This window comes from Strix aluco, chromosome 2 (assembly GCF_031877795.1).
Source record: "Strix aluco isolate bStrAlu1 chromosome 2, bStrAlu1.hap1, whole genome shotgun sequence".
NCBI lineage: Eukaryota > Metazoa > Chordata > Aves > Strigiformes > Strigidae > Strix > Strix aluco.
In genome coordinates this window covers 134,287,982-134,313,605 of record NC_133932.1, presented here as the reverse complement: position 1 = coordinate 134,313,605, position 25,624 = coordinate 134,287,982, and the positions used below count along the sequence as shown (strand labels likewise).

Sequence of the window (25,624 nt, the reverse complement as noted above, 5' to 3'; positions counted from 1 at the left end):
TCTCACCACAGCATTATGCACTCCTACTGATGTTTGTGGAAGAGCCACGGGAGGTTAAATAATTGTTCATTCATGGGACTGAGGATTGCATGAATAGAAAGACACACAGCTCTGTTATTCTACCCAGAAGATCCTCAGATCCTGGTCAAGTAAATATGGACTTAGGGACAGGGAGGGGTGTAATTACATAGGCCACCTCTTGGCCACACACAGGGTCGGGGTGAACTACAGTCCTTCGCTCCAAAATTGTAACCGGGATGGATGGCCACTTGATCTAAAGGAGCTCTTCCCAAAATGCTCTAGATACTGGAGCTGGTCACTGGAGGGAGACATTGCCACACGCATGATGCAAACATAGTCCAGATGCAGTCCACTGACTGTACTTGGGGCTGAAACTGCAACCTACCTAATATCTTCACTGGACATCTCAGTGTAGGCCAGATTGAGTTTGACAATATTGTCCAGCAGTAGGTCTTCAACTGGGGCCTTACTGCCCACTGTCTGCTGAAACCCAGGAGCAACAGATTGAACAAAGGACCTCATGTCATTCTCCAGCCACAGGACCTGCAGGCAATGACAGGACCCAGTGAATTCACAGCAGACATACTAATATGCCCTGCCCTTCACACAAACCCAGTAAAGATAACATCTTGAGGGGCTTAACCCAGCCTGTCAAATGACATGTTCCTTTCAATGATCAAAGAACATTTGGATGCAGGGTTAAAACTTGCAAGTCTCTTTCATCAGGAAATAACTATTCACTGTTCCTTGCTTATCAACTTGAAATCAGTGAGTACGTTTCACACAGCCCAACAAAAGATGCGGTGTTTGAAATGAATGAAAAGACAGCTTTGGTTTATGGGAAAGGCAACAGAAAATATTCTGTTTTCCCATTCTCCCACCATGGGAGAAGATATCTTGTGCAGACACTGATCAGAATATCTCCCCGGACATCGATGGGTACATAACCAGACCCACATGAGTTTAGCATTCATCCAGTGCCAGGGGAAAGAGGAAGGCAATGAAGACTCCCAGCTCCATGTATTTTAATTTAAGACAGGATGTTTTATGCAATATATAAAATAAGCATGTGTGGCAGGAAGTAGGCTGGCAGTTATTACAGAGATGAAAGGAGGCCATTTGGGGACTAAGGCATCAGCGGGTATATACACTGACTTATTTCCCTGTGCTGCTGGAGGGTTACACCATTTTGTACCTGCTGAAGAACAAATAGTAGGAATATACTCCAAATGATGCCTCTTAAAACAAGTGAAATGCAAGGGGCCGTACTTTATGCAGGTGAAATCATGCAGGGTATGACCCCAAAGTCCCAATTTGGAGAGCAAGAAACTGGGATATGGAGAAGTGAGGTCACCCTACCAGACTGGGTCTAATTCCCGACTCGTTAAGGATGACTTCCAGGGTTCTGTTGATCCACGAGTTCCTGTAAGGATGTTTCTCTGGAGGGCGGTAGAGATCAAATATCACAAGTTTGTTCTGACTGTCTGCAAGGCGCAAGAAATTACTTAGCTTGTAAATTGACTGATTCATTGCCTGGTTTTGATCTGCCCTTGACAGTGAGCCCATGCATGAAAATGGTTTGTCCTAGAAATAAACAAATATAAAAAAAGCAAGTCAATCAGGCAGTTGCCTCTGGGAGTCAGCTGCATGCAAAATACTCATACCTCTAAGAGGGAAAAAGTTTGACATCAGCTCTCAGCAGTTGAGGATATTTTATTTTTCTTAGCTCTTCTACCTGGGAAACAGGGGAAATTAATGCACTGCTTCTGGGACCTAAATTGCATAGTTCACAGCTAGCTCTGCTGTGTTTCTCTGTCCCACCACATTAGCTGTGAATATTATACACAGCACCTTGCCCGAGTAGCTCTTGTCTTCTTCCCCCAGCCCATGTATTCTGTTGCTGCCATAAGAAGGAGCCACAAGAACACTCACCAGCTAACTGGTTATAGGTCTCCTAAGCCTAAAGGCCAACTGGATAAAGCAAGGAGACCCCAACTGAAGGATTTCTATTGACTTCTTTGAGTTTTGGCTCAACCAGTAGTTTCTCTCCTAATATTCATGTTATTAAGTAGTAGCCTGCTGGTGTCTCTTCTACATCCAGTTGATGATAGTCCTTTATGGCACTTACCTTAAGGAACCACATTCCAGCATTCAACTCCTGCAGGGTATCCCAGGAGAATAATGCAGCATTTTGAGTAGTGTCATTGGGGTAGACCTCCTTGATGTTAGTTGTCCTCCTCAGGGTGCTGTCATGCATGAGGAAAGGAACCCCATCATAGCTGTTGGAGAGCAAGAGTTCAGGTCACCTGGGGTGTGGGTTTGTTCACAGCATGAGCAGAGTCATGCCAGGTCAGAAGAACATGTGGGCCACCGTGAATGCAGCAGTACAGCCTCCCTCAGTGCAGAGGTGGGAAAGGGAGGAAGGCTGAGGATCAAGATACCAGGTTATTTCCAGCTTAAATACTGCTGGGTGACCTTGGAAAAGTCATGCCTCTCTGTGCCTCAGTTTCCTCAGGGGAAAAGTGAAGATGGTGTCATTTATGCCTGCCAGCTCCCTAGCAAATGGATAGTAACTTATGGTTGAAACCTCTTTTTGCTGACACCAAAGTGTTTGTATGGGTTTCAGAGGACTGAAATCAAAATGGACGTGGATGGAAAGGCAAAATTTTCTCTTATAGAAAGGTCTACATCAGTAGAACATCTAAGTATCAGTATTTTTCTTATTCAGTGGCTGCAAACTGCTCATCCTGCACAGGATGTTAGCAATTCATGGCAATGGGTTCCCCAAACAAAGGTAATTAAAGATCCAATAATTAGGACAATGCTGTCACAAGTCTGAACACAATTTTCTGTTGGTTTGTAGGCCTGATACAACCCTCACTGTGGCCTGGAAGTCAGGCTAGGGTAGGGACTTGTCTTTATAGTCTGCAAAGCATTTAAAATATACTGTAGAAATAATGATTGTTAAATCAATAGCTACAGCTTATTGACTTGACTGAGAACAACCATGCCCTACAGCCCCTATCATCACACACCAGCTGAGGGACCCTGTCCCAGCCATCAGTAAAACCTGATTGCCTGGAGTTGCATGTCTCCAAAGGCAACTGTTAGAAGCAGCAGCGTATATTCTGTGAGATCAGGTGTGTTCGCCTTACCTAATGGTGACATCTGTTTCAAGACCATCCCCACCATATTCAATTGTCTTCTGAAATGACATCTCAGTATTTTCTGGTGCCAGCTGAAGAAAAAAAAAAAAGCACATGAGCAGATTATTTTCAGACACACTCTGGAGGACTGCATAAGTACTTTCTGTCTCTTTGTAATACCTCTGGTTTTTATTAAGGGAACATCATTATCTTGTTAAAGTGTACTGTTTGTTTTCTTCCACTTTAGTCACCAAACGCATCTTGTCCCTCAGGAAGAGTGTTATCCTTGTTAGTAAACCCATGCAGTGATATTTTTTACATGCAGTTCCAAATGGAAATATCTCCCCTTCCACCCTCCATAGATCTCATGGGAAAATAACAGAAGACGATGATGAAGGCAGCAAGACACCGGATGAAGAAACGATGTAAAACAACTTCTTCAGACCTACCATTGGTGCTCCACGGTGTCCAATGAGGGCTGGCTTTGGTCCAAGTGTCCCCATCTCTCTGATGCAAGGAGAGTACATTCCCAGAGGTATCAAGAAAAGAAAGAGAAGGATAGCCAGGTATGGACCAACAATTATCACCTGAACAACTGAAAGAATTTGAAGGAGGAAGGCTAGAGTTAATCCATACAGTAATGTACAGGTTTGCCTTGCGGCTTGACTTTCAATACAGCCCTCCAGCTAAGTAGCTGTTGGGTTTTGTCCCATCCCTTTTTCCATCCCTCCTTCCCCTAATTTTCACTTTCTCTCCAAACAACACGACCCAGAAAAACAAAGTCAAAGCAAGGACATGGGATGTCTAAGTCAGCACTGCAGCTTCTGTGCTTTAATTACATCTCACTATGCCTTACAGCAAGACATGGCCTTAATTTCTTTTTCTTTAGAGGTAGGCAATGAAATATCCCCCATCTGTAGAAAAACAATCCTCAGCAGAAGGATGCTAATTTTTTTCTTACTCAGATAACAAGCAACATTTTGAAGTTTCATTCACAGTGAAGTTTCATCCACAGAAGAGGAGGAACCTTTCTCCTTCAACTATGTTATGTCCCCTTAAGGTGAATACTTCCCTGGTTCATTCAGATTGCTGTCAGTGACCTTCTGAATGTGACCTACAGAATCCTACAGACTGACTGCATGGGTATTGACTCTCAGAAACTCTCCAACTCATTACCTACGGTCTTCTCTGGAGTCTGTTGACACATTGCCCAAGAGCCCCAGTGAGCCTTCACCTCAGGGAACAAAACAGTTCCTCTGAGAAATGAGTACCTATGCACCAACATCTCTTTCTTGAATGAGTACCACCACCCCTCTGCACGTTGTGGCAGTGGCTCTGAAGGAACTTGGGCTTGCACCAAGCTGATGTATTGAGCTGAGATTCCATTAGGCATGGTGGACTGCAACATCTCGGGTCCCAGCATATTCCCCCTCCAACCTCCCCAGCTGTAGTTCAATAAGAAAAATCCTGAGCAGGAAAAAAAATGCTTTCACCAGCTCGTTCTGTCTGTGATTTTTATTACAAATCACCATCTGTAGATGGGTGTCATGTAGATAGTTTTGGCTATATGAAGAGACTAGGTCAGACCAAAGCAGCCAGTCCCAGAGCCAGGCTCTTCTGCAGTTGTTCCTGGCATCTGGCCTTGTCCTTACACTACTTGGTCACACTTCTCGGACGGGGACAGGCACTTCCCATGAGATAACACTAGGAACTGATCAAAAAGCTCTTTCCCCTGTCTCAGCTGTCTTCTCCTGAGATGCACTAGTCTGAAGTAGATTGACTAGACTGGAGATCCATTCTGGGACAGCAAACAATATAGCAAGCAAAGGTCAGCCAAGAGAGCTGCCACTGGCTGCTTTCTCCCTCAGAGGGCTGAACAAATCTCCATGCACGACTCAGAACACAGGCACTTCTGCGGATCTCCTCGGTCTCAAGGCAGGTCATTGCCTTGCTATAGGCCAAAACTGTGCAAGGGAACATGCAAACCAGCAATGCACCTGGACAGCCACAGGACAATGCACAGCCCAATCCCCAGCCCTGCTAATTTCCCTGGGATACACAGAATTTAAAAGTCTCCTCCAGCTGGAGTGCAGGTGTGGGAGGAAAGGGCTCCTGCACGCCTGTTTTCCTACACTCATATATGTCTTTTGTCATATAGGGAGCTGGAAGCAGAGCTACTGTACCTTTCTTATCTGCTCTGATGGTGTGAAGAGCCACGGGCCAGGACAGAAGGACCATGATGGTTATTGCCCCTATGTGGAGATAGGGAGCTGTGATCTGGCAAGGAGAGGAAAGGATTTTAGTCAAAGAATGAAGTGTGGAGGCAGATGGAAACAAACCCCAACACAGCTACAGCCTTCCACCTGGATGGGCTCCTGCTGCAGATACCAGCACTTCAACCTCTCTCCCACACCTGTGTTGGATCCATCAAACACCTTTGGAGTTGGAGGAGAGATATATGCCCCCAGCCAGGCCAGCTCCCCAGGCTGAGGAGTGCTCCCCACTGCACTACACAGCTCTCCTTTCTGCTAAGGCAGCTGAAGGGGACATCACAGAATCATCTAGGTTGGAAAGGACCTTGAAGATCATCTAGTCCAACCGTTAACCTAGCACTGACAGTTCCCAACTACACCATATCTCTAAGTGCTATGTCGACCCGACTCTTAAACCCCTCCAGGGATGGGGACTCCACCACCTCCCTGGGCAGCCCATTCCAACGCCTGACTACCCGTTCTGTAAAGAAATACTTCCTAATATCTAGTCTAAACCTTCCCTGGCGCAACTTGAGGCCATTACCTCTTGTCCTATAGCTCATTACTTGGTTAAAGAGACTCATCCCCAGTTCTCTGCAACCTCCTTTCAGGGAGTTGTAGAGGGCCATGAGTTCTCCCCTCAGCCTCCTCTTCTCCAGACTAAACAACCCCAGTTCCCTCAGCCGCTCCTCGTCCATGGACACGTCGAGGACATGGCTGTCCTCGTCCACAAGGACACGATTGCCATCACTGCTATGCCATAATCTGTAATTATCTTCCAGGGAGCAGCCAGTTTAATCCAATCTAACCCAAGGCAATCCCACCCAGGTAATAGTCATCTCCATACCACACTGCAGCTAAATCATTAAACAGATGTCAACAAACCTGAGTGATAAAATGTGGTATTTACACCTGCATGGAACTAACTACTGTGGTATAAGAGAAGCAGTTAATCTAGTATATGCCTGATCACAGATTTTATTAGGCTCATATACACCCTGCAGTACCTAGTTTCACATATTATCAATATATGCCAGAAAAATAATTCATTTTCATTTATTACGAAGTATTTAATTCACTTGCATTAGGGCTCACTGCATTTTTTCTCTTTTTTTTTTTTTACTTGTAGTTCAATGTGTAGATATTTTTCTTGATTTACTAACACAAACCAATATATTCATTTAATGTTTATGATATGTTAGATGATACCTATTACTGGACAGATATAATAAATGGACTTGATTTCTTCCGTCCTAAAGATTAAACAAGAAGATCAGAAGCTAAGAATCACTTCTGTGCTCATCATGAATGCATGAGCAGAGCTGGAAACCAAGCAGAAATAGTTTGTCACTTGTACAGACACTGAATGGGGTGTTGGTATGACACACTTTTCATAAAACTAGGCAAATCTGTCAAAGAAACCAGTCCACCATTTTCTCATGCTTGTCAGAACCCCCTGATTTCTGTTCCAGCTAGAACTGAGAGTTATTAAGGTATGTGCTAGGAAAAAAACTATCCAGATGAAAGCCTTTCCTATTGCTTAGCTCATGCCTGATTCTCTAAGATGGAAGGGTTGAAGGAAGCAGCAGTCATTGTATGTGATACTGTCTGCCCTGGACACTTGATACCAACATCTTTCTATCAGAAGCAGGATTCAGTTGCGTAAACAGAGGTGCCATTTGAGATGTCCAGGATATTTGAGATAGCTTTGAAGGGCTAATGGACATGACACAGGACCTACAAGAGATTTATGTCCTTTGGGAACAGCAGCAGGAGGCCATGTGAAGCATCTCAAAGGACACGAACACCCAAAATAAACAACACCAGTGGGGAACCCAAAGGCTCTTGTGTGTCCTTCTCCTCATCCACCTCCCCTGGAGTCTGTAAGAGGGAGAAGTTGATGGTTTCTCATTACCTTTGCCAGTGCATAGCCTAATGGATAATGAACTCTGTAGAGCAGGAATGTGCAATTAACCACACCCTACAAACACCACATCTGTGATTCCTCTTCCAGTCCACATGCACTGCTCTCCCAACATTCACAAGCAGTAAGCCACATGGAGAAGAGGTGATAGGCCCAAATAACACCTGCAAGGTAGCTGTGTAGTCAAAGGCTACATACTTCTTCCTCCACAATACATGTGGGGACCTGGATGCTCAAACACTAAACAGCACCAGGCAGCTCTTGTCTCCATCCTCAGATCTGGTGAGAGTTGAGGAGGCCAGTAGACCATGCACCCTGACCTCTTGCATGCAGCATGTTCTCCCACCTGACACCAGCATTCCCTACCTGCTCCCCAAAAATTCAGTGCGGTCTTGCCTCAGGAGATGAAGCTTTTGTGAGTCACAGAAGACTGAAATTGTTCTAATGCTAAAGCTGCTGAGCTGATTAGGGAGCAAGTTCTTGCTTCAGCAACCCTACCAGCCAAAGGGATCTGATTTACCTGCCCTGGGCACATGCAAATTAATAGTACACCTACAACATTTTTGCCAAAAAAAAAAAAAAAAAAAGTGCCTTCCCAAACTGAGACATGTTACATCAGATAGCTTGAAACTCAACCTTGGGTCTTGACTTCCTTTCTCCTAATAGGAAATGTTAAGTCATAATAAAAGTTTACCCCAAACTATATATCCTGCCAGGAAAACCCCTGCGAAAAACACCCACCATACAGAATATTTTCTACTAATTACCACAAAATACTTCTATAAACAAGTTGTTCTTTCAAACAGACCTCCCAGCCTCTCTTACCTGAAATGACAGGCGAACAGTTTTCCATTGGTCTCCCCAGAGTACCGATAATATGAAGAGGGCTGTGATAGAGAAGCCCAGGACAAGAAAAGTCCCAATCTGGGGAGACAAAGAAGACATAAATCAACTTCAGCTTTTCTGCACAGGGTGTGCCATCCATTTGACTCACAGGTTTATTAAAGCAGCTTGGACTTGATAAGTTTAGAATGCATGAGCTGGACTATACTAGTTCAGAGACAGAGAGATCCAATGAGACTAAAACCAGACCAACAGTGCTATCGACTGGCTCTTCTGTATGGCAAGACTGATCTTAGGAGTTGGGTACCCAACTAAGTCAGCCCTCAGGGCTCGCTCTATAATCACTGGAGAAAGAGGGGAATTTCCAGAGGTGATCCATTCCTGCTTGCTTTATGATGGAAGACGCCTCTTTCTCTCTCTTCTGATGTAGATGGAGACTAGATGATCAGTTTACATTAAATTCCTAACCTGCAGATGGCTAAATTCAGAAGCGGTGAATTCCACCCAGAAGAGACAGCAACACAGCTTCCTTGTGCTATGAGCTGCTTTGCAACAGGCTTCAGCAACAACACACACTCCCATAATTAAGAGATGAGACATCACTTTTTAACTAAAAATGTGAGGAGGTAGCTCAATCTATTCTTCAGCTTCTTGCTCAGTTTGGTACCAGCACAGATGTGTTGGCAGGCTCTTCTTGGTACATCATCTATCTGCTGAGAACTAAGTGCAAGTAGAAATTGGACCAAGGCTCTAACCATTCTTCAGGGGGATGCTACAGATCAACACCTTAATAATTCATCCTTAATCTCTTCCACCCAAGGATGCAGTCTCAACTTTTTTTACAAATTGTTCTACATCCTTCTGGTTCTTCTAGAAGCCAATTTTCAATAGTAACAATGACTCTGTTTCCATTACTTAAATGAAGAAACACAGGATCAAATAACTGCATGTTCAGCTAGACCCTTCCACTGCAAGATTTGCAATCACATTACAATCTCCCCTAAACTGCATGGCTAGAGGCTGATTTTTAAATGCCTCACGTAGCCTCAAGAATTCTTAAGAAAGGTGATTCTAATGCATCATTCTGCAGTGACAACTCTCTGAGGATTTGTTTCTGCACCTTCAAAACTCCAGGTGGCCTTTCCCAAGCCACCCAAAGACCAAAAGGCATAAGGCACTGGGATGCCTTGAAAAAGCCAGCTTTCTCTTCTGCAGAGACAGCAACCACTTTTTTCACTGCTGCTGGAGTCTGCTGCAGAACATTATGCTGTGCTTCTCATGAAGACTTTGCTTTTGTCTTCATGTTAACACATGTAGACATGTCAAATATAGGCATCTTCACCTGAATGAGTCACTGCAGGCTCCTTCTAGAGTCAGTGGGGAAAAAAGGTACTTTAAGTGTGATTCATCTCATCTTAATTTAGATGTCTATGACCAGCTGGATGAATTGCATCCTCAGAGGATTCATTTCCCTCCACTGACTACAAAGGGAGTTCAGGTGATCCGTGAAAGTGGAGATACCATTCTTGTGGGTATCTAAAGTCTCCTAAGATTAACCTCTTCCCTCTCTTCCTTCTTTCCCGTAATAGAAGATGGTTTTCATGCAGAGAAACACCACAGACTCAGTTGATTTAAAGCATGGATTAAAGTTACCAGAAAGCCCTGTCTCTCCCCACCTTGTGACTCCAGTGTAGGTACAGCTGCTGACCTTCTGCAAGCAAACACATCGCTAGGACCTGGGAAATCAAGAAGAGATTGTTTGCATCCTGGTAGAAGATGATGAAGTGTGTTCAGTGAGGTAGTTCTGGTATTATTTTTGCATTGGGAAGTCACTTTACACTAGGTCTTCCTGCACAATATCAAGGCTGTTAGCAGAACAATTGTATGGAGAGAAGTGTTTATTGCTACAGTAAAAATACTTCTGAAATGGCCAAGCAGATATCAAGGCTGCCCTGCAGGATCAAAGCCCTTTCATAGGTAACAGAAAATTGGGCACTTTGGGGTACCACTTTCAATTACTTTTCTTTGTAAGTACAAACTCTGAAAGAGGAATGATGGCCAGGGTCAACCGCTATGGTATGAACAAATACAGCACTAACCTTGCCTATTTCCTGTGCATTGCTTGTGATTAGAGGCAAATCAACCATGGGAGAGAGGTCAGGGAATAAAAAATGCCTCCAAAGCACCACAAAAATACAGAGCAGACAGCAAAGGAGACAACGCTTCCACAGTAATTGCAGGAAACACAAGAGACAGGCACATCTCAGAACAGTGAAAACTGCCTTGGAGATTAAAAGACTCTAGGTTTTGATGACTGGCACATTTCTTCCCTCTGATGGCAAGTTGGAGCTCCGGGGGATGGCTCCTGTGAGGCATGGCACAAACCTCAGCCAGGGCAGGGGACAACCTAAGAAGCCCTGAACACCAGGAAGCAAAGAATGAGGAAAGCCAGTTCACGGCTCTGATGGAGAGTTTCTTCAAGTTGTCCCAGACCTAAGCAACCAATGAACCCGGTGATGAATTTCACCAAGAGAAGTACATTTCTGCCATGAAAATGCACAGGTCTGTGCTCAGGAATCTGAGTGCCTGGGGCAAGCTTCCTGACCACTGTAAGGGACAGTTTGGGGACCAGTATCACAAGATATCAGGATTTAGAGAAAAGTATCTATTAGTAGACATCAGTGCTCTGATGAGAAGGATCATTTATGATGCCGGCACCTCCAGACTGTAGCACAGTGGGATTGTATGAAAACAGGACATATAGATTTATGGGAAGAGGCTCTTCTATCCCAAAACACAACTACAAATAATGTAAGCTGTTTCCCATCCAGCTACAAATACACTCTCTTTCCAGGATCATGCTGATTTGAAGCAAGATATAAGCACAGCAGAGAATACAGATCAACTTTCAAGTGCTTCTTGACATGTTAGCCTCCTTTAATCGAATCCTACACCCAGTACATGATGAGTAACCATGGGAGCAGTTCAGAGAGAATTGAATTACTGCTAAAGATCTTAAGCCAGCCCCATTTAAAAAGCTATTTCAGAAAAAAGAAAAAAAAAAAAGAAGACACTTTGCCTCTTTTCTGCAAGCAATGTTATACAAAGACCTAGTCCTTGCCTAAGGTACAGACATGTATTTATTTCACAGGTCATGCTCTCCCCTGCTACTCTAGTACAACTTTTGTATGAATGATGCATCACATCTGTGAATGTCATCGGTGGGTGAGCTCATTTTTATGGATGGAAACAATATCTCCTTATCAGCTTACAAGAAGAATAATCACCAGGTTTCATCCTTGGAGGGTGAAGAAGGAACTCTTGCAGTTGCACTGCTGGTCACTGTAGGAGAACACATCTTGCTGGACCAGTGAGCTGATGTCATGTGGACCCCTGAAGCTTAACATCTCCAGCCACAGTCACCTAGCTTCATCCTGCTCCTCAAAACCTGCCTCAGGACCCATCCAACAAGCTTTTCCACAGAGAGCAGCTGCCTTCAGCAATGTCCCACATGCTTCAACCTAGAACAGGACTTCCTCAGGCAAAGGGACAACCATCATCAGCAGGTCTGTCTCCTCCAAACTGCTTCCACACATATTCTGGGAATGTTTAATACAAGTACACAGATATGTGGGCTTAGGCGAGCAGTATGTTTCTGACTAGTACTGCTGAGGCTAAAGTCAAGGCCCCTCTTGCCAGTGCCATCATCTCTCTGAATCTTACAGCCTCCAACACTTGCATTCTTCTCTTCTTTAGTATGAGCTGTGGAAGAGTTTCCCCTCCACCATCTACCTGCAAAGTGGCAGTTAAGGGATGCTTCCCAGTGGCAAGAGATGGATTCACTGCAAGGAGGATTGCACCTCTGTCTCCCTCTTTCTGAGTAGATGCACTGACCACAAGATTATGCTGCAAAAGGATGAACAATAGATGCTTAACCCCACTCTACTTCACCATGGGAATGACTTTGTACCTATTTCAGTACTGCTGGTGAGGCTTAGGCAGGCTCTGAAACCTACCTCCACAAGGACGTGGAGGTAGGCACTTAGGCGCTCAGCTCACCTGAAACATCTGCTCACTCAGATGTTCACAAGAGCGGAATCCAGGTGCTTACATTCACTTTCTAGCAAAAGTGCAGCAACTCAGAACTTGTCTGGTACCCTAGACACTTAGGGATGGAGGTTTGAGATCACTTTTTGAACTTCAGTGCCAATGTACTATTTTGAGTTTGCTCTTAGCTTACGAATTGAGAGGCCACAACACATCTGAACCTCTTTGTACAGTCGTGAGTCACCTCCCCAAAACCCTTAGAACAAACATGGTTGAACTGCAGAGAGAAAAATACTATGTTTGAAACACTGAACAAGAAAAGTTTTTTCTTCTCCACTGAGCATAAACGGTCCTGCAATTAGACCCCTCAGCTTAACCTTTTAGCTCTAATGGGGATGAGAAAATTGTCTTGGGGAGTGATAACAATTGAATTAATTGAAACTGATTGTCTGAAAAAATTACAATGATGCGTGTGGACAGAGAGCGTCTTTGTACAGACAGCAAGTGCTTTTTTTGTGCAGCATTTGGTCAGCTGCTGGTGGCTGGTGGGCAGGAGAGTGTTTGCTTCAATGGTTCACAATAAGGTCATGGAAGTAGGCTTGCAGGCTCCAGTTGGGTGCCATCATTAAGGAAGAGGGCATGGTGCTCACAAACAAAACCAGACCAGACGCTGGTTGCTATAAAATCTTTCTTCTCTAACAAAGGCATCAGGGTGCTCAGTTTTCTGATGTGATGGGCTGCTGATGCAAAACATCACAAGGAAACATTGCCTGGGTGAAGGTCTCCAGTCCTTCCTGCAACACGTGTGGGGATAGTCCCCATCCAACACTGTTCAACCAGAACATAGGATGTAATTCATTGTGGGGGCAATCCATATGGCCATCAGTTATCTGAAATGTGTTAGAGCAATCCAGCTATCGTATGGTACCATATTGATAGATTTATTTAGATGTGGAAGGGCTGAGTTGCACTTCTTAGCCTGTGAGGCTCCCAGTGTTTTGCTGGGTGGTTCATTAAAGGCTACAGTGAAGGGCCAGATGCTGTGACAGGGAAGGTCTGCAAACAGCGATGGAGGGGCAATTCCTGGTAGAGTCCTTCTCTGAAAGGAGCCCTGCTGGGATGAGTATTGCCAAGCCACAGTTGTCGTCACAAGACCCTGCATGCAGGCATGTGACCATCATGTGACTCCACATGTTTTGAGATAGTGGGAGCATGAATGGTGGTGGTGATTACTTTTCTCACTCCCCTTTCCTTCCAAACGTAATCCTATTTAGGTAACAGCTCTGGTGGCGTGGGGCCTCATGCCTCCCAACACCCACTGCTCAACATAGATGCATGCAGCAATCTTTCCAAATGAGACACGATGACGTGGTGATGCAACCAAAGAGGGCAAGTGCCCTTAGAAATACCAAACAGCTTTGGGTGGGTCAGTTAACAGTTTCATGAAAGCAAGGAGCAAATGCAGGAGCTGTCACTAGAGCAGAGGAACCTCTGAAGTGTTTCTCTTGTAGGACTTGTCTGATAGCATCAGACTACTTGTATTCTTTCAGGTTTATCTGTGGTCACCCTCCTGAGGAAGGCAAATGTTGTTAGCCTCATTAGACAGAACTGAGCTGCTGAGAGGAGGAGGATGTGTCTACACAATGAAGAGTGGGGCCAAGGCTGAACTGAACCATGTAGGACACCAATTTCACCTCACATTTTCCATCTTCCTATCAGGCTTTACTATACCTATCCACCTGCCCCAATAGCTTGCAGTCATCACATTCATGCTGCCAAAGACATGAAACTCCTCTAAGAAAGTCCACTGCTAGGACATTGGCTGATATTTGGATCCAGACAGAGCATGACCAAGCTGATGCATCAAGCCCCAGGAGTCTTCAGGATCCTCAAGCCCAGGAAAACCTGTAAAGCATGTTTCTAGCGTGTGCTATGATGTGTTAGTCTGATCTTGAGGTTGTCTCCAGATCCACAGCCTGCTGAGGTATGATCTCAGAGGTATCCATGTCACATGGACATCTCTGGCAAAGCTCTGAGTTGCCCAAGGTAGCATTGTAACCACCAAACCACTCACACTACTCCATGGCCACTGGGAAAGTCAGGTAGGCTTTGCTGAATAATAGACATTGAGCCCTAGAGCCACCAGGATGTCACAAAATCCTTGTAATTAAATATCATTATTTATTCTACTCAGAGCTCAGTTAGCCCACAGCTTTTACAATGCTATTGATCACTGTGGGCACGGCCAAGCAGCCAACCTATTTATCACTTTGGGTTTTTATCACTAGCACTAGAATAAAATCACTATTTCTTTGTACTTCAGTGATGACAAAGGACCCCAGAAACCTATTGTGTTAGGCACTGCATGAACAAAGCAAAAAGAGATTCCCTGCCATGAGCAATTTACAGACTGACTATATGATGACACATCATGGAATGGGTAAGAACAGCAGGAATTGATGATAAAAGCTGGTTGTCTTGGTCACAAAGGTGAGTCAAACCCATAAGCTCACCATTAGCACCTGGCATTTCAAAATGAAAGTTGGAGCAGACATGAGGCTGAACATGGACTCCAGTCCTTGGAGTTAAAGTGATTTCTTAGCCTATAGCTCTGGATGAAGAAGGTGGAAACACCGATACAGATCTGTCTTTATTTGGGGGGTTCCCTATGAGGGAAAGGACAGAGAAAAAGGATGAATAGGTAGAAATTTTAGGAAACACTTGCTTTTGATATGGTTCCAGTAACCAAAGCAGACAGCAGATCAGAATTCTAGAGAAAATTTCACAGAATTTGGAAAAGTGAAGATTTCAGGAACGTTGCCTCTTTGTGGGTAAAGTTCAGTAGCATTTTCTGGCCATGTCTGTAGTCTCTACCTGGAGACAAACCCTCCGGCAAAGAAGAGTGAGTCAAGGCAACTTCAGTGATAATGTTGCCCTTTTTCTAATGAGTCTTTTTATTCAGGATTAGAGGAATAACTCAGCTTTGTTGACATATCACCACCACTATGTGCCTCAGAGCCCCAAACTTCCCTGCTGTCAGAGCAACAATCTTTAGCTTCCCCTAAATCTAAATCCAGCCACTCTGGCTCGGCTTTCCTTGGGTTCAAGGAGAGACTGGACACATTCATGGAAGGGAAATCGTCGAGAGAAATCACAGAAACTACATCTGGCTCAGAGTCCCCCAAGCTGTAATTGGTCATCCACAGTTGGATATGGGGAGAAAGTACCATAAACACTCGTCATGTTTCCAATATTTCCAAGGTATCCACTGTCTAAGGATCATATGTGGGGCTAGGCTGAGCTTTGGTCTGACACATTAAAGCCATCCCTATGTTTACTTTTTACAGCTATAAATCATGGTCAGCCTACAAGGAACATTACTTACCAATAACAGCGTGATGTACATAAACAAGATTGCAGCTACAATAAGGAGAACGAGAGACCAGAGAAACCAGAAGCCCAGGTTCCCATAGTTATACCTAAAATGCAATAAAATATTATAATAGTGTTTGTGTCTACCACATGGACTGGAGGGGAACAACAGCCCCGTTCTTTCAAATTTTGAAATTTTCAAAGCAATAAAACAAAGAGGGAAGGAGGAATAACATAGTCTGTAACATGCAAAAGTGGTTAAGAGCCTCCTTCCCCAAATCCATGATTGCATTAACCACCAGACTAACACCCCAATGTGCTGGGGGGGTAAAATACAGGACCAAATCGATGGCCTTGCTCCAGAGAACTCCCAGTCTGACTGTAAGACACAGCACCTTGCTGCAGACAAGGCAGCCTGGGGAAACAGTAAGATGACATAACTCAGGCCAACAGCCCACCTTGTCTGCCTGTGGTTGTGTAGGGCACTGCAGAGAAAAGGAGATTTGAGTCAGGTTTTAAAGCAGAAAATACCAGAAAGCTGGAGGAGCTGCAGAGGGATTGCCCAAGGAGAGAGAGGGGGAAGCTTTACCTTTTACCCATAGGCCTAATAAGGATGAATAAAATTAGTACACCTTTCCTCCCCATAATAGTTGAGATGTTTAAATTTAATTTTAGGGGCCAGATTTGCATAACTGTTATCCACATACTGCAGAAGGAAAGAATTTGCATAAATCCCTGACGGTTATTTCTTACTTTGGAGCCTGGGAACATGCAATTCTCTTTGCAGTGAGATAGCTGGTGCAATGCCTCTGATGCCAGTCACTATATTTCTTTAGAGGGAACAGGGTGGGAAAAAAAACTCAGAGAAGGAAAGGAAAGAACTATTTAGTCCCCTTCGCTCACAACTTCTGTGATAATGATTCTCCCCTTTCTCCCAAATTTGCACTTACACCTAAAAACTGTAGCCAAGAAAAGGGCAGAGCCTCAGCACCTCTGAAGTCACTGGACATTCAATTTGGATGCTGTAACCAAGAGTTTAAGGAGTCAAATCTTTGGCTCATGGCTAAAGTGTCCTGCTGCAGGACAGCTGCTAGGGATGGTGCTCAGCTCTTCCCAGCCACCCTGGGGACCTGCCCGAGAAGCAGGAAAGGAGGGAAAAATGGTACTTACCAGTCAAAGTTATTGTAGTCATTTTTAGCTTCCCCCCACATGTACAGAAAGACCAGAGAAAAGCAGAAAGCTCCAACAAGCAGTGGGAAAAACACGCATTCCCGCTGGAGAGGGAGAGGAAGGACAAGTGGTCAGAGCCTCGTCTACCCCAAAGCAGTCAGAGCAAATGACAGATACTTTCAGGATGTCCCTAAAGCACGCAGCTTGGCGTTGGACCTCCTGAAGTAAATACGGAGAGGACTTCCCTCCCTGTCCCTGTGACCAGGGGAATGTCCTCAAAAGCATACTCTGCAGTATTTATTTTCAGGGAAAACGGATCTCATGACTTCACAAATGAACAGGATTTTAACCTCTTCACATGAGAGGGAATTGCACTATGCAGCAGCCCTCTTTGTGATTCTTACTGCACAGCCATCTCAAATTTTACTTTAATTTGATCCTATGGCTTTGAAATGTTTCACTGGCTGGGAGGGTTTGGTGCAAGGTCCTTTTCTACCCCCACACATTTGTTACCTGCGTGATGGCACAGACAAACTGAGCTCGCCACAGAAACACAGCACTACATCAAGCACTTAGAGCAAAATCTAACAACCCAACAGATCTTGGGTTCAAGACCTCAACCACTTGCCAGCTTGGACTGACCTGTCCCTACACAGAAATCAATGTTTGTGCTGATTTTGAGCTAATTTACCGTCTTGCAGCAGCATTTCCCAGGCTCGGTCCTTCTGCGCTGGTACCGCTTCCACCGGCAGCTGTAGAAACCAGCCAGGCAGGAGATGAAGGGCTGATGCTCATACCTCTGTAGCAAGCGCCGACGTACCACCTTCAGCTTCCCAAATTTGAGCCTCTTGAGGCTGGTGGAACTGGCCTCCATCTGAGTGGCTTTATCTCATCCTCCTCCTGAAACAAGACCACAAGTTTTATGGGAAGACTGTAACCCTCCTTTCCTTTTGGGTAAGCTTTTCATATCAGAAAGAAAAGATGAAGTTTTCTCAAGAGGATGCTGAGACCAGCAGGAAAGGGTGCTGAGGACACCCCATCTAATTTTATATACCTAAGTGAGATGTCTAACAGAAAAGCATGGTCATTGTAAGCCCTGTCAGCAGTCAGTGGTACTCCTGGTTGTAACTTAGGTGTTCTGAATCATCTCTGAGGAAACCTCCACCTCCTTTTGACTATACAGGGAGCTTTGGAAAATGAAATCACCAACTTAAGCACTCCATGCAGATTCGCAGATCATGTCAGATGAAGTTGAGCCTAGGCTTAGCCATGGGAATTAATTCAACTTCACTGTGACCTGTCCACAACCTGGTACCAGTTTAACTAGTTCACGTAGGGAAGAGACTAACACTCTCCAGGTAAACATCTCTCTTATCCTGGCAACATCTCTACAGCACTGCAGAGACTGATCCCTTAGGAAAAAGTTATTTCCTGACTTAAAGACCTTTGTTTGGCACAGTTTTTCAAGGGTGGAAAGAGTAGTTGTAAAGATGCACACATGGGAGATCTCTTCATAATCAAGATTTTAAACAAAGAACTTGGTGGTAAGTTACAATCAATGTAGTAAAGAGCAAAGTAAATAGCACAGGAGTTTGTGCCAGCAAAGAGCAGCTCACCCAGCAGGACACTATCAAGACTGCAAGGAAAGTTTTAGAAAAAAAAGTCTTGTGTGGACATACAAAGAAGCACCATTGTCCAGCACTTCTTTAGAGTAGAGATAGCCAGAGATGTTTTTCTGTTGCATTAAAAAGTGTCATCGTATCCTTGAGTCCATATCAACCATGTTCAAATCCAGGCATGTCTGCTCCAAAGTCCCAGTTTAGGACTCCAATTTCCCTGATTTATCTGATGTAATAACAGTCATTTAAGAACAAGAATGAACAACTTGCTGCACTATAGACATGGATGAAATGCACTCAAAAATTGTTTGCAAATAACCCAGAGACCAGTGTGTCTTTACAGAAATCAGTGGATAAATCCTTGCAAGTTGAAACTCCCCAAAAACTGATCAGTTTGCAGAAAGCACAAATAAAACAGAGACATGAGACGCAAGTTAAAACTGAAATGACGCATCCCTGGTACCTTTTCCAAATATCCCAGCCTATTGGCAGCAAGGAGAGAGGATGGAAGTGAAACAAAAGTGGTTTCTTTTTGGATCACTACTAATTGAGCAGTGCCCAAGCGTGCCGTGCCCTGAATGCCTTCCTGAGACAGACGTGTCTGCCCATCCAGGACAGTCACAGGGAAACACACGCTCTTGGATATGGTGGGGTTAAGCCATCCCTAGAAGCTCAGCAGTATCAGATCTGGGCACCAGGAGGTCACCCCATAGTAAAAAATTGATGCCAATCTCATGTGGCAAGATGGTGATCCTGCTCTTGAATTACTCAGAGCACAGACGGGGGTGCGGATGTTATGCCACCGGCGAGTGGTGCAGATGACAGCTGATCCTGCTGTCTTCATCAGTCATCCTCAAGTAAACCTGGCATAAACCCAGCAATTACCAAGTTACCCCAGCCATGTTTTTTAATATATTTGAACCTTCAGAGCTCTTACCAGAAGGATGTCACAGGGGGTTGCAGCATTTGTTACCTTCTAGGAGGATCCCTAAACCATGAGTTCCCCTATCACTGGACCATGGCACCTGTTCCTGCCCAGTCCTTCTCCTTTGGCAATAGGAGTTCAGGACACTGGACCAAAATCATTGGTTTTGCTGGCAGAGGGCCATGAGGTTTGTTACTCACATTCCTGGTGTGGGCACGAGGCTCACACATCAATATTTACCTATGAACACATAAGATTTGACAGGAAAACAGAGATAACAGAGATAACAGAGATCTCGAAACACTGTTCGCTCCATCTGGCTGGTTACAACAGCATGTCGGGTGTTAAATCTAAGGGTTAGTCTTCCACCCTCATAAAAATTGTCTGTGATGGAGATCCCACCAGCTCCCAAAGACAGACTAATTCAGTCCAAACTGACTTTAACATTAAAAGTTTTTTCCCAATGTCTAGTCTCCTGTGGTACAGTTTAAGCCCACTACTTCGTGCCCTGTTCACGGTGGATATAAAGAACAGCTTAAGCTTTTCCTCTGTTACATATTTCACAGCCATTTGGATGTCTTCACCTAAGCCCTCTCTAGACTGAACAACCCCAGGTTTTCTAGTCTTTCCTTGTAGTTCATGTTTTCTCCCCCTCAGGACATCTTTGTATGGTGTCCCCAGCCACCTGCTATTTGGGATTTTCCTTGCATTTCCCATGTTTTTTGACACATGGTAGCCATAACAGGACATGGTGAACAACCCACAGCCCCTCCAGAGCAGACCTGTTCACCCACAGCACAGGCTACTCGACACTTACAATATCCAGTTTCTCTCATGTATCAAACACAACCTTGGCCTTGGTCATCTGAATGCTTAAATAATTCACACTGGACTCACCCCCAGTGGCAAGGGAAAGGTGTTTTCAGCTTTATGCACCAGAGCACTTAAGAACATCTCTATAATTAAGAATTTAATGAACCTTAGTCTTCCTATGCAAGTCATCTCTTCAGACCCAGGGGTTGTTGGGGAAAGGCGCATTCAATGCAGGGGAGGGTGGGGAGGGAAGAAGAGAGGAACACAGCCTCCTTTCCACAACTACCTCCACCAACTCTTGGCCTTCTCAGAAACATCAGGCTGGCCAAAGATGAGCAAAACCCTTTGTTACGGATGCTCTCAACATAAAAAATTAATTATTAACACAGTTCACTAGCTCTCCATAAATTACAGGTTCAAATGTCTGTGAGAGGAGAACAGAACAACTTTTTAGGGTTTAACGGCCACCCAAAACGCTGAACAAAGCCCCACTCCCTAGGGTTTAACGGCAACCCAAAACGCTTTATCACTCACCTGACAAGTGAGGGCTCTCAACCTCGAGGACCTGCTCAGGGCAGCGTCCCGACCCAAGGCACCTCGAGGAGTTTCCTTGGGCAGCGTCCTGACCCAAGGGGAGAGTCCTCAACCGCAGCTGCTGCTCCAGGGGACGAGCTCCAAATGGCTCCCCCAGGGGACTCCATTTATACCCAGGCTGAATCTGACCTGTAGTCAATAGTGGCTCCCATTGGCCAAAGACCCCAACTACGGCGAGGCCCTGAGATCAAAGGCAGCCAGGAGCTGCTGCACTTCAGCAGCCAAGAAGCTCTGCTTTCACTGGGTGGATGCACCTGCCACAAGCCCTCCTCTGCTTGAAAGAGAAATGGCTATGCAAAAAAGACCTTGCAGTCATCTGGCAGGCCCATCTAGAAGTACAACCAGAGACCAACAGAGGCTAGAGACCAGGGAAGCCAATAAACGCATTGTACCACATCTACTGGGATTACCAAGATCTCATCCAAAGCAGAAACCACACTGCCAAGCCTCAGATCATGACTTCACCCAAGGCTTCTCCTGCTCCCTCTGGGCATACAGGACTCATGTAGCAAATGGGAGTCTTTGAGCCACTCTGCCCCACAGCTGTAGGGTCTCTGCTGAGGAATGAAGCACAAGACATGCTTGAGGCACTAGACAAAAGGCAATACTTGTGTGTAGATGCAAAGGGAAGAGTTGACAGGAATCAGGAAGACCAGGGACAGCTCAAAAAATATTTGGGCTACTTCACCCTGAAGGCAGTGACTCCTAAGAAGAGCTCATCTCCCTCTGCAGCTCTGCAAGATGCAAGTGTCTGCGATGCATTTACACTGTGCTGTTGCTGGTATCAGCAAACACTCCGTGGTGACTCCAGGAGAAGTCCAGGAGAAACGCCTCTTAGCAGTGACAAGTCCCGTGTGAGGATGAGGAAGACAAAGACAAACACAAGGGCAGTCAGAAAGGTCCTTCTCAGCTCAACATGCACTCAGATCTCCAGGCACTCCTTTCTTCTCTTTGTCTCTCTTTCCACACAGGCATCACTCCTTCCCTTTTACCTCCACATCTCCTCCCAGGTTCCTGCCCTCAGGTGCACCTCCATGTGCTCAGGTAAGTGTGTTCAATTTAATGCAAGCTCCCTCCTTACACCTCAGCCACCCTTCAGGTTCTCCATGACCCTCCAGCTCATGGTTTCATCCTTGCTAACAAATTACCAGCCTGCTTTCCAGCTGCAACATGGCATTCAGAAGCCAAAACAACATCTCTCCCAAGGTCTGGCTGAATCTGCAATGCCTCAGACTGCATCAAATATTTCAACATTTGAATTCACAAGCATCTGATCCTAACAAAGATAATATCCCCGCATCTGGACCCAGCCAAAACCTAAGGGGCAAACAACACCACAACATATGGTAGAAGCAGAAGCCAAAGGACAGGAGGTCTGTGTTAGGATTTGGAACAGTTCAGTCATTGCCAGGACGTAGCAAGAGGCCTTACAGTGCTTGTATTTAGATTTGAAGCACAGCACTCCTAAAATTTAGATGTCGTCTGCAATCCCTGCCCGTCTCCACCAGGCAAAGGTAAATGGATAGAGGAGGGAAACAGCAAACTTAAATCCATTCACTGGGAAAGCCATAGGAGCAAAGAGCAAGCAGGAAAACATGCATCAATAGGAGAGCAAAGTTTAGGACTCCTTAGCAAGTGAGCCATGAAAGCAGTAACATATGTTTTTCAGCTCCATAAACCCAAGAGACCTCAGGTCTTTCCCTTGTAAACAGAGACTTTGTTTGCTCGCAGATAAGAGTCCCCATAATCGCAGGCAGTTGGACAGGGCTGCTCTTTTCTCACTGCTTGACAGAGAGTGAAGAAAAGCATGAGGAATAGCCTGGGGGGATGATGGAGGAAGGAGCAGGAGAGAAAAAGCAGGAAACGTTTTCAGCCACAGAGCCTGAATGCAGAAGGTACTGCAAGAAGAGCTTGCTTGAGATGCCAGTGCACAAGCAAGGAGAAAAAGCTCTTGTCTTTTTTGGTACTGCAGAGCTGGGGCGTTCATCTTTCAAAGGGTAAACAGGCACAGCAGCCAAATTTGGCATTGCCCTATAACTTTTTCCTTGTGTCTTTTAAGTATTTCTTTCCTTTCCCCTGCATCTCCCATTTTCTCCCACACAATATCCTACAACACATGGGCAGGTGGATGCAGGGCTCTTTCCAGATATCACAAACACATTCCCCAGTCCACTGCAAGAAGAGAGTTGGAAAAAAAAATTACGTGGGTACCAGGAGCCATGTGAGGGACATGGAGATGGTCATTTCTCAGCACCTGAGCATGGCCAGCTTGTCCTGAACATCTTGATGGTGTCGGAAGGCAGGAGATAGGAGCAATGCCCACTTTGCCCATACCACCTTTTACAAGGGATTCGGAGAGAAAGTGAACCCCATGCTAGGGGAAGGAGGTGCCTTGAGCCTGAGCTGGGCCTCCCCGGTACCTGCAACTGCCTTGCATGGGGACTTCTGGTGCCATCCCACCACTCTCTGGGGCATCGTTTCCTGCCTTTCCACCTGGGAGCCTTCCACAGCATCTCAGCAGTAGATGAAAAGGAGTAAAATCAACCTCCTGGCAAGCTGGTGGTTGATCACTGTCATCATGAGCTGCACACAGACCTTGTGACCAGCCAGAAAAGCTCAGCAAAGAGCATCCCTTAAACCTGCATTTTTGCCCAAGGCTCTGGATCACAGCCTAGGATCCCTTTTATTTCACCACCATCCTCTTCCCGTTTCTTTTCAGGGAATTAATGAGGTTTAACACAGGAAAGGAAAAAGGATCAAAGAAAATGAAGCTAGTCCTAATCTTCCGATGATATGGAATATACTGGATATCCTTTCCTTTCCCTGACAGATGATAATTATAATTTATCACTAAGACTTTCAACAGTTTCGTTATAAACCCTAATTATACCTTACTTATGTGTGGGATCCCAGGGAGTATGTGCAGCTCAAGACAGACACATGCAAAATACATTTCATTAATTGATTAGCTGTTGGCTTTGAGGTGCCATTTGTGCAGAGACAATAGGGCTTAACACAAGAAATAATGAATGAACGTGGAAGTAGTAGAAGGCCTTAACAAGGAATAACTGTTCCTGCAACTGCAGGGACAATATTTATCCACTTTATTTGTCGTAGTACACTTCCAACATGCAATGTCTGTGGTTTTCAAAGCTATGGGGAGGTTTCCACCAAGGTTAATGCTCTGTATTTTGTAATATGCCACCACACTTTGAACAGACACAAATAATCAAACACATTTCTACCAAACTAACCTACAAATACAGCCAAAATCCTGCATCCGTTATGGGACTTATCCCCATCAGAGAGGATTCTCTGCACTACAGCCTAAAGGTCAGACACCCAGCAGGAGCTGTGCTGGAAATGCACAGCTCAATGCTGCTCAATTTTCAGTCCCAGTGTCTGCTGAGACCAGGATTCATCTGTGGTCACATGCAAATGCTTTAAGGCAAGATCTTCTGAGGCAACCAATCAATTTTGTGAGGTCAATTTGACAAGCCTTGAGAAACCCCCATTGCTGGGGATGAGTGATATGGGTTTGGTAATACTGCTACCACCCCCAAACTTCTACACATATCCCTACATGGTGAAGCAAACCTCACTCCAAGGTAAGACCTATTCACCTTAAAACAAAACCAGACATTAGCCATGAGAATTTAGGACAGAAAAAAACACCTTAATCTCTGGCTTTATTCCAGAGTGACCATCACAGGAAATAAAGCTCCAGCATTGAACCACATTTTTGCACAGATCACTTTTTCCTTCCCCAAAAAATGTTCGGTGTCTCTCTACTCCTTCAAGGTACCTCTCTCAATAGTTTCTCATTTTTGGAGCATGTTTGTCCCCAACGTCCAGCCCCCAGAGATGACTCATGATCCACAACCACTTGCAGAAACCTCTTTTAAACATAATCATCATCATTAGAAATTACAGCTGCTTTTCTTCATCTTCAAAGCACTTTGGGGCTACGTTAACAAATGTGTGCCCAGAAAATTACTGGCCAAGGCTCAGAGCATTTACAATGGGTTTTATACAAATGCTTTCAGCTTCATGTGGAAACAGGCAAGGAGAAATCATCGTGTTTGTAAAAGGGTCTCACGGTGCTACAATAGATTTTCCCTCTCGCCTGCTAGGAGCAAAATGAGTGTTTTGAATAAAGCTGATGAATAGTGAGTTAAAAAAAAAAAAGAAAAAAAAAAAGAAGGGGTGGAGAAAAACTTCACAAATGCCATGTTGTTGGCTGGACTCAGGCCATTATTATTACTCAGAAACCTCCCAAAAGGGCCAAGCAGTTTCGGTTCTGCATCCCTCCATTGCAAGGAGCAAAGCATGGGTCTGACGCAGACAGGAACAATTCTGGCTATGGAAACTTTCCTTTGATGGGGAATGTGAGGTTATTCCAAGAACAGCTGTTCAGTGGGGTCTGGGTTTAAATTATTTCTGTCTGAGAGCTTCTTTCTACAGAGCTCTGCCACACCTACCTTCTAGAGAGGTCCTCCCAGCCCACTCTGCTTTTTTTCTGGGATGTTTTGCCCACCCCAACCCTCCTTGCAGAATGTTGCACCTCCCCTTCTAGAGGTTCTAGAAAGTTCCAGTGGCCCCAGCTGTCCTTCCAGAAGCTTCTGTTGCACCACTCAAGCAAAGGTGGCTACCCACAGCCACCAGCCCAGCATGCTTGGTGGCCATCAGGCCATGCCAGCCCTGGCTCTCCATGGTCCCAAGGGTTAAAGCTGAAGCTGCTCCATCGTGGTGGGTCCAGGTGATGAGTGAGCAGGAGTCTCACCAGCCCTCGCTCCTCTGGGGAGGGGACACTCCAGTCCCAAGGGGAGGAAAGAGTGACCCATGCCCAACCCAAGGTGCTCACCTAGCCCCAGGTGGCAACAATTGCTGTCAGATTT

At 45.1% G+C, this 25,624-nt stretch overlaps 1 protein-coding gene across 1 annotated transcript in view; it reads right to left on the bottom strand.

Annotated features, from left to right (window-relative positions):
- Positions 1-25,624, bottom strand: part of GDPD4 (glycerophosphodiester phosphodiesterase domain containing 4) — a 39,727-nt gene that overhangs the window by 5,700 nt on the left and 8,403 nt on the right. Inside the window, exons 2-12 of the mRNA XM_074817027.1 lie at positions 17,467-17,675; positions 16,776-16,879; positions 15,619-15,712; positions 9,863-9,922; positions 8,169-8,267; positions 5,351-5,444; positions 3,617-3,762; positions 3,177-3,259; positions 2,150-2,300; positions 1,381-1,605; positions 407-564 (exon numbers count right to left, since the gene is read on the bottom strand). Coding sequence (XP_074673128.1) covers positions 407-564; positions 1,381-1,605; positions 2,150-2,300; positions 3,177-3,259; positions 3,617-3,762; positions 5,351-5,444; positions 8,169-8,267; positions 9,863-9,922; positions 15,619-15,712; positions 16,776-16,879; positions 17,467-17,649 — 1,397 coding nt within the window. The 5' untranslated portion in view covers positions 17,650-17,675. The remainder of the gene's footprint in view (positions 1-406; positions 565-1,380; positions 1,606-2,149; positions 2,301-3,176; positions 3,260-3,616; positions 3,763-5,350; positions 5,445-8,168; positions 8,268-9,862; positions 9,923-15,618; positions 15,713-16,775; positions 16,880-17,466; positions 17,676-25,624) is intronic.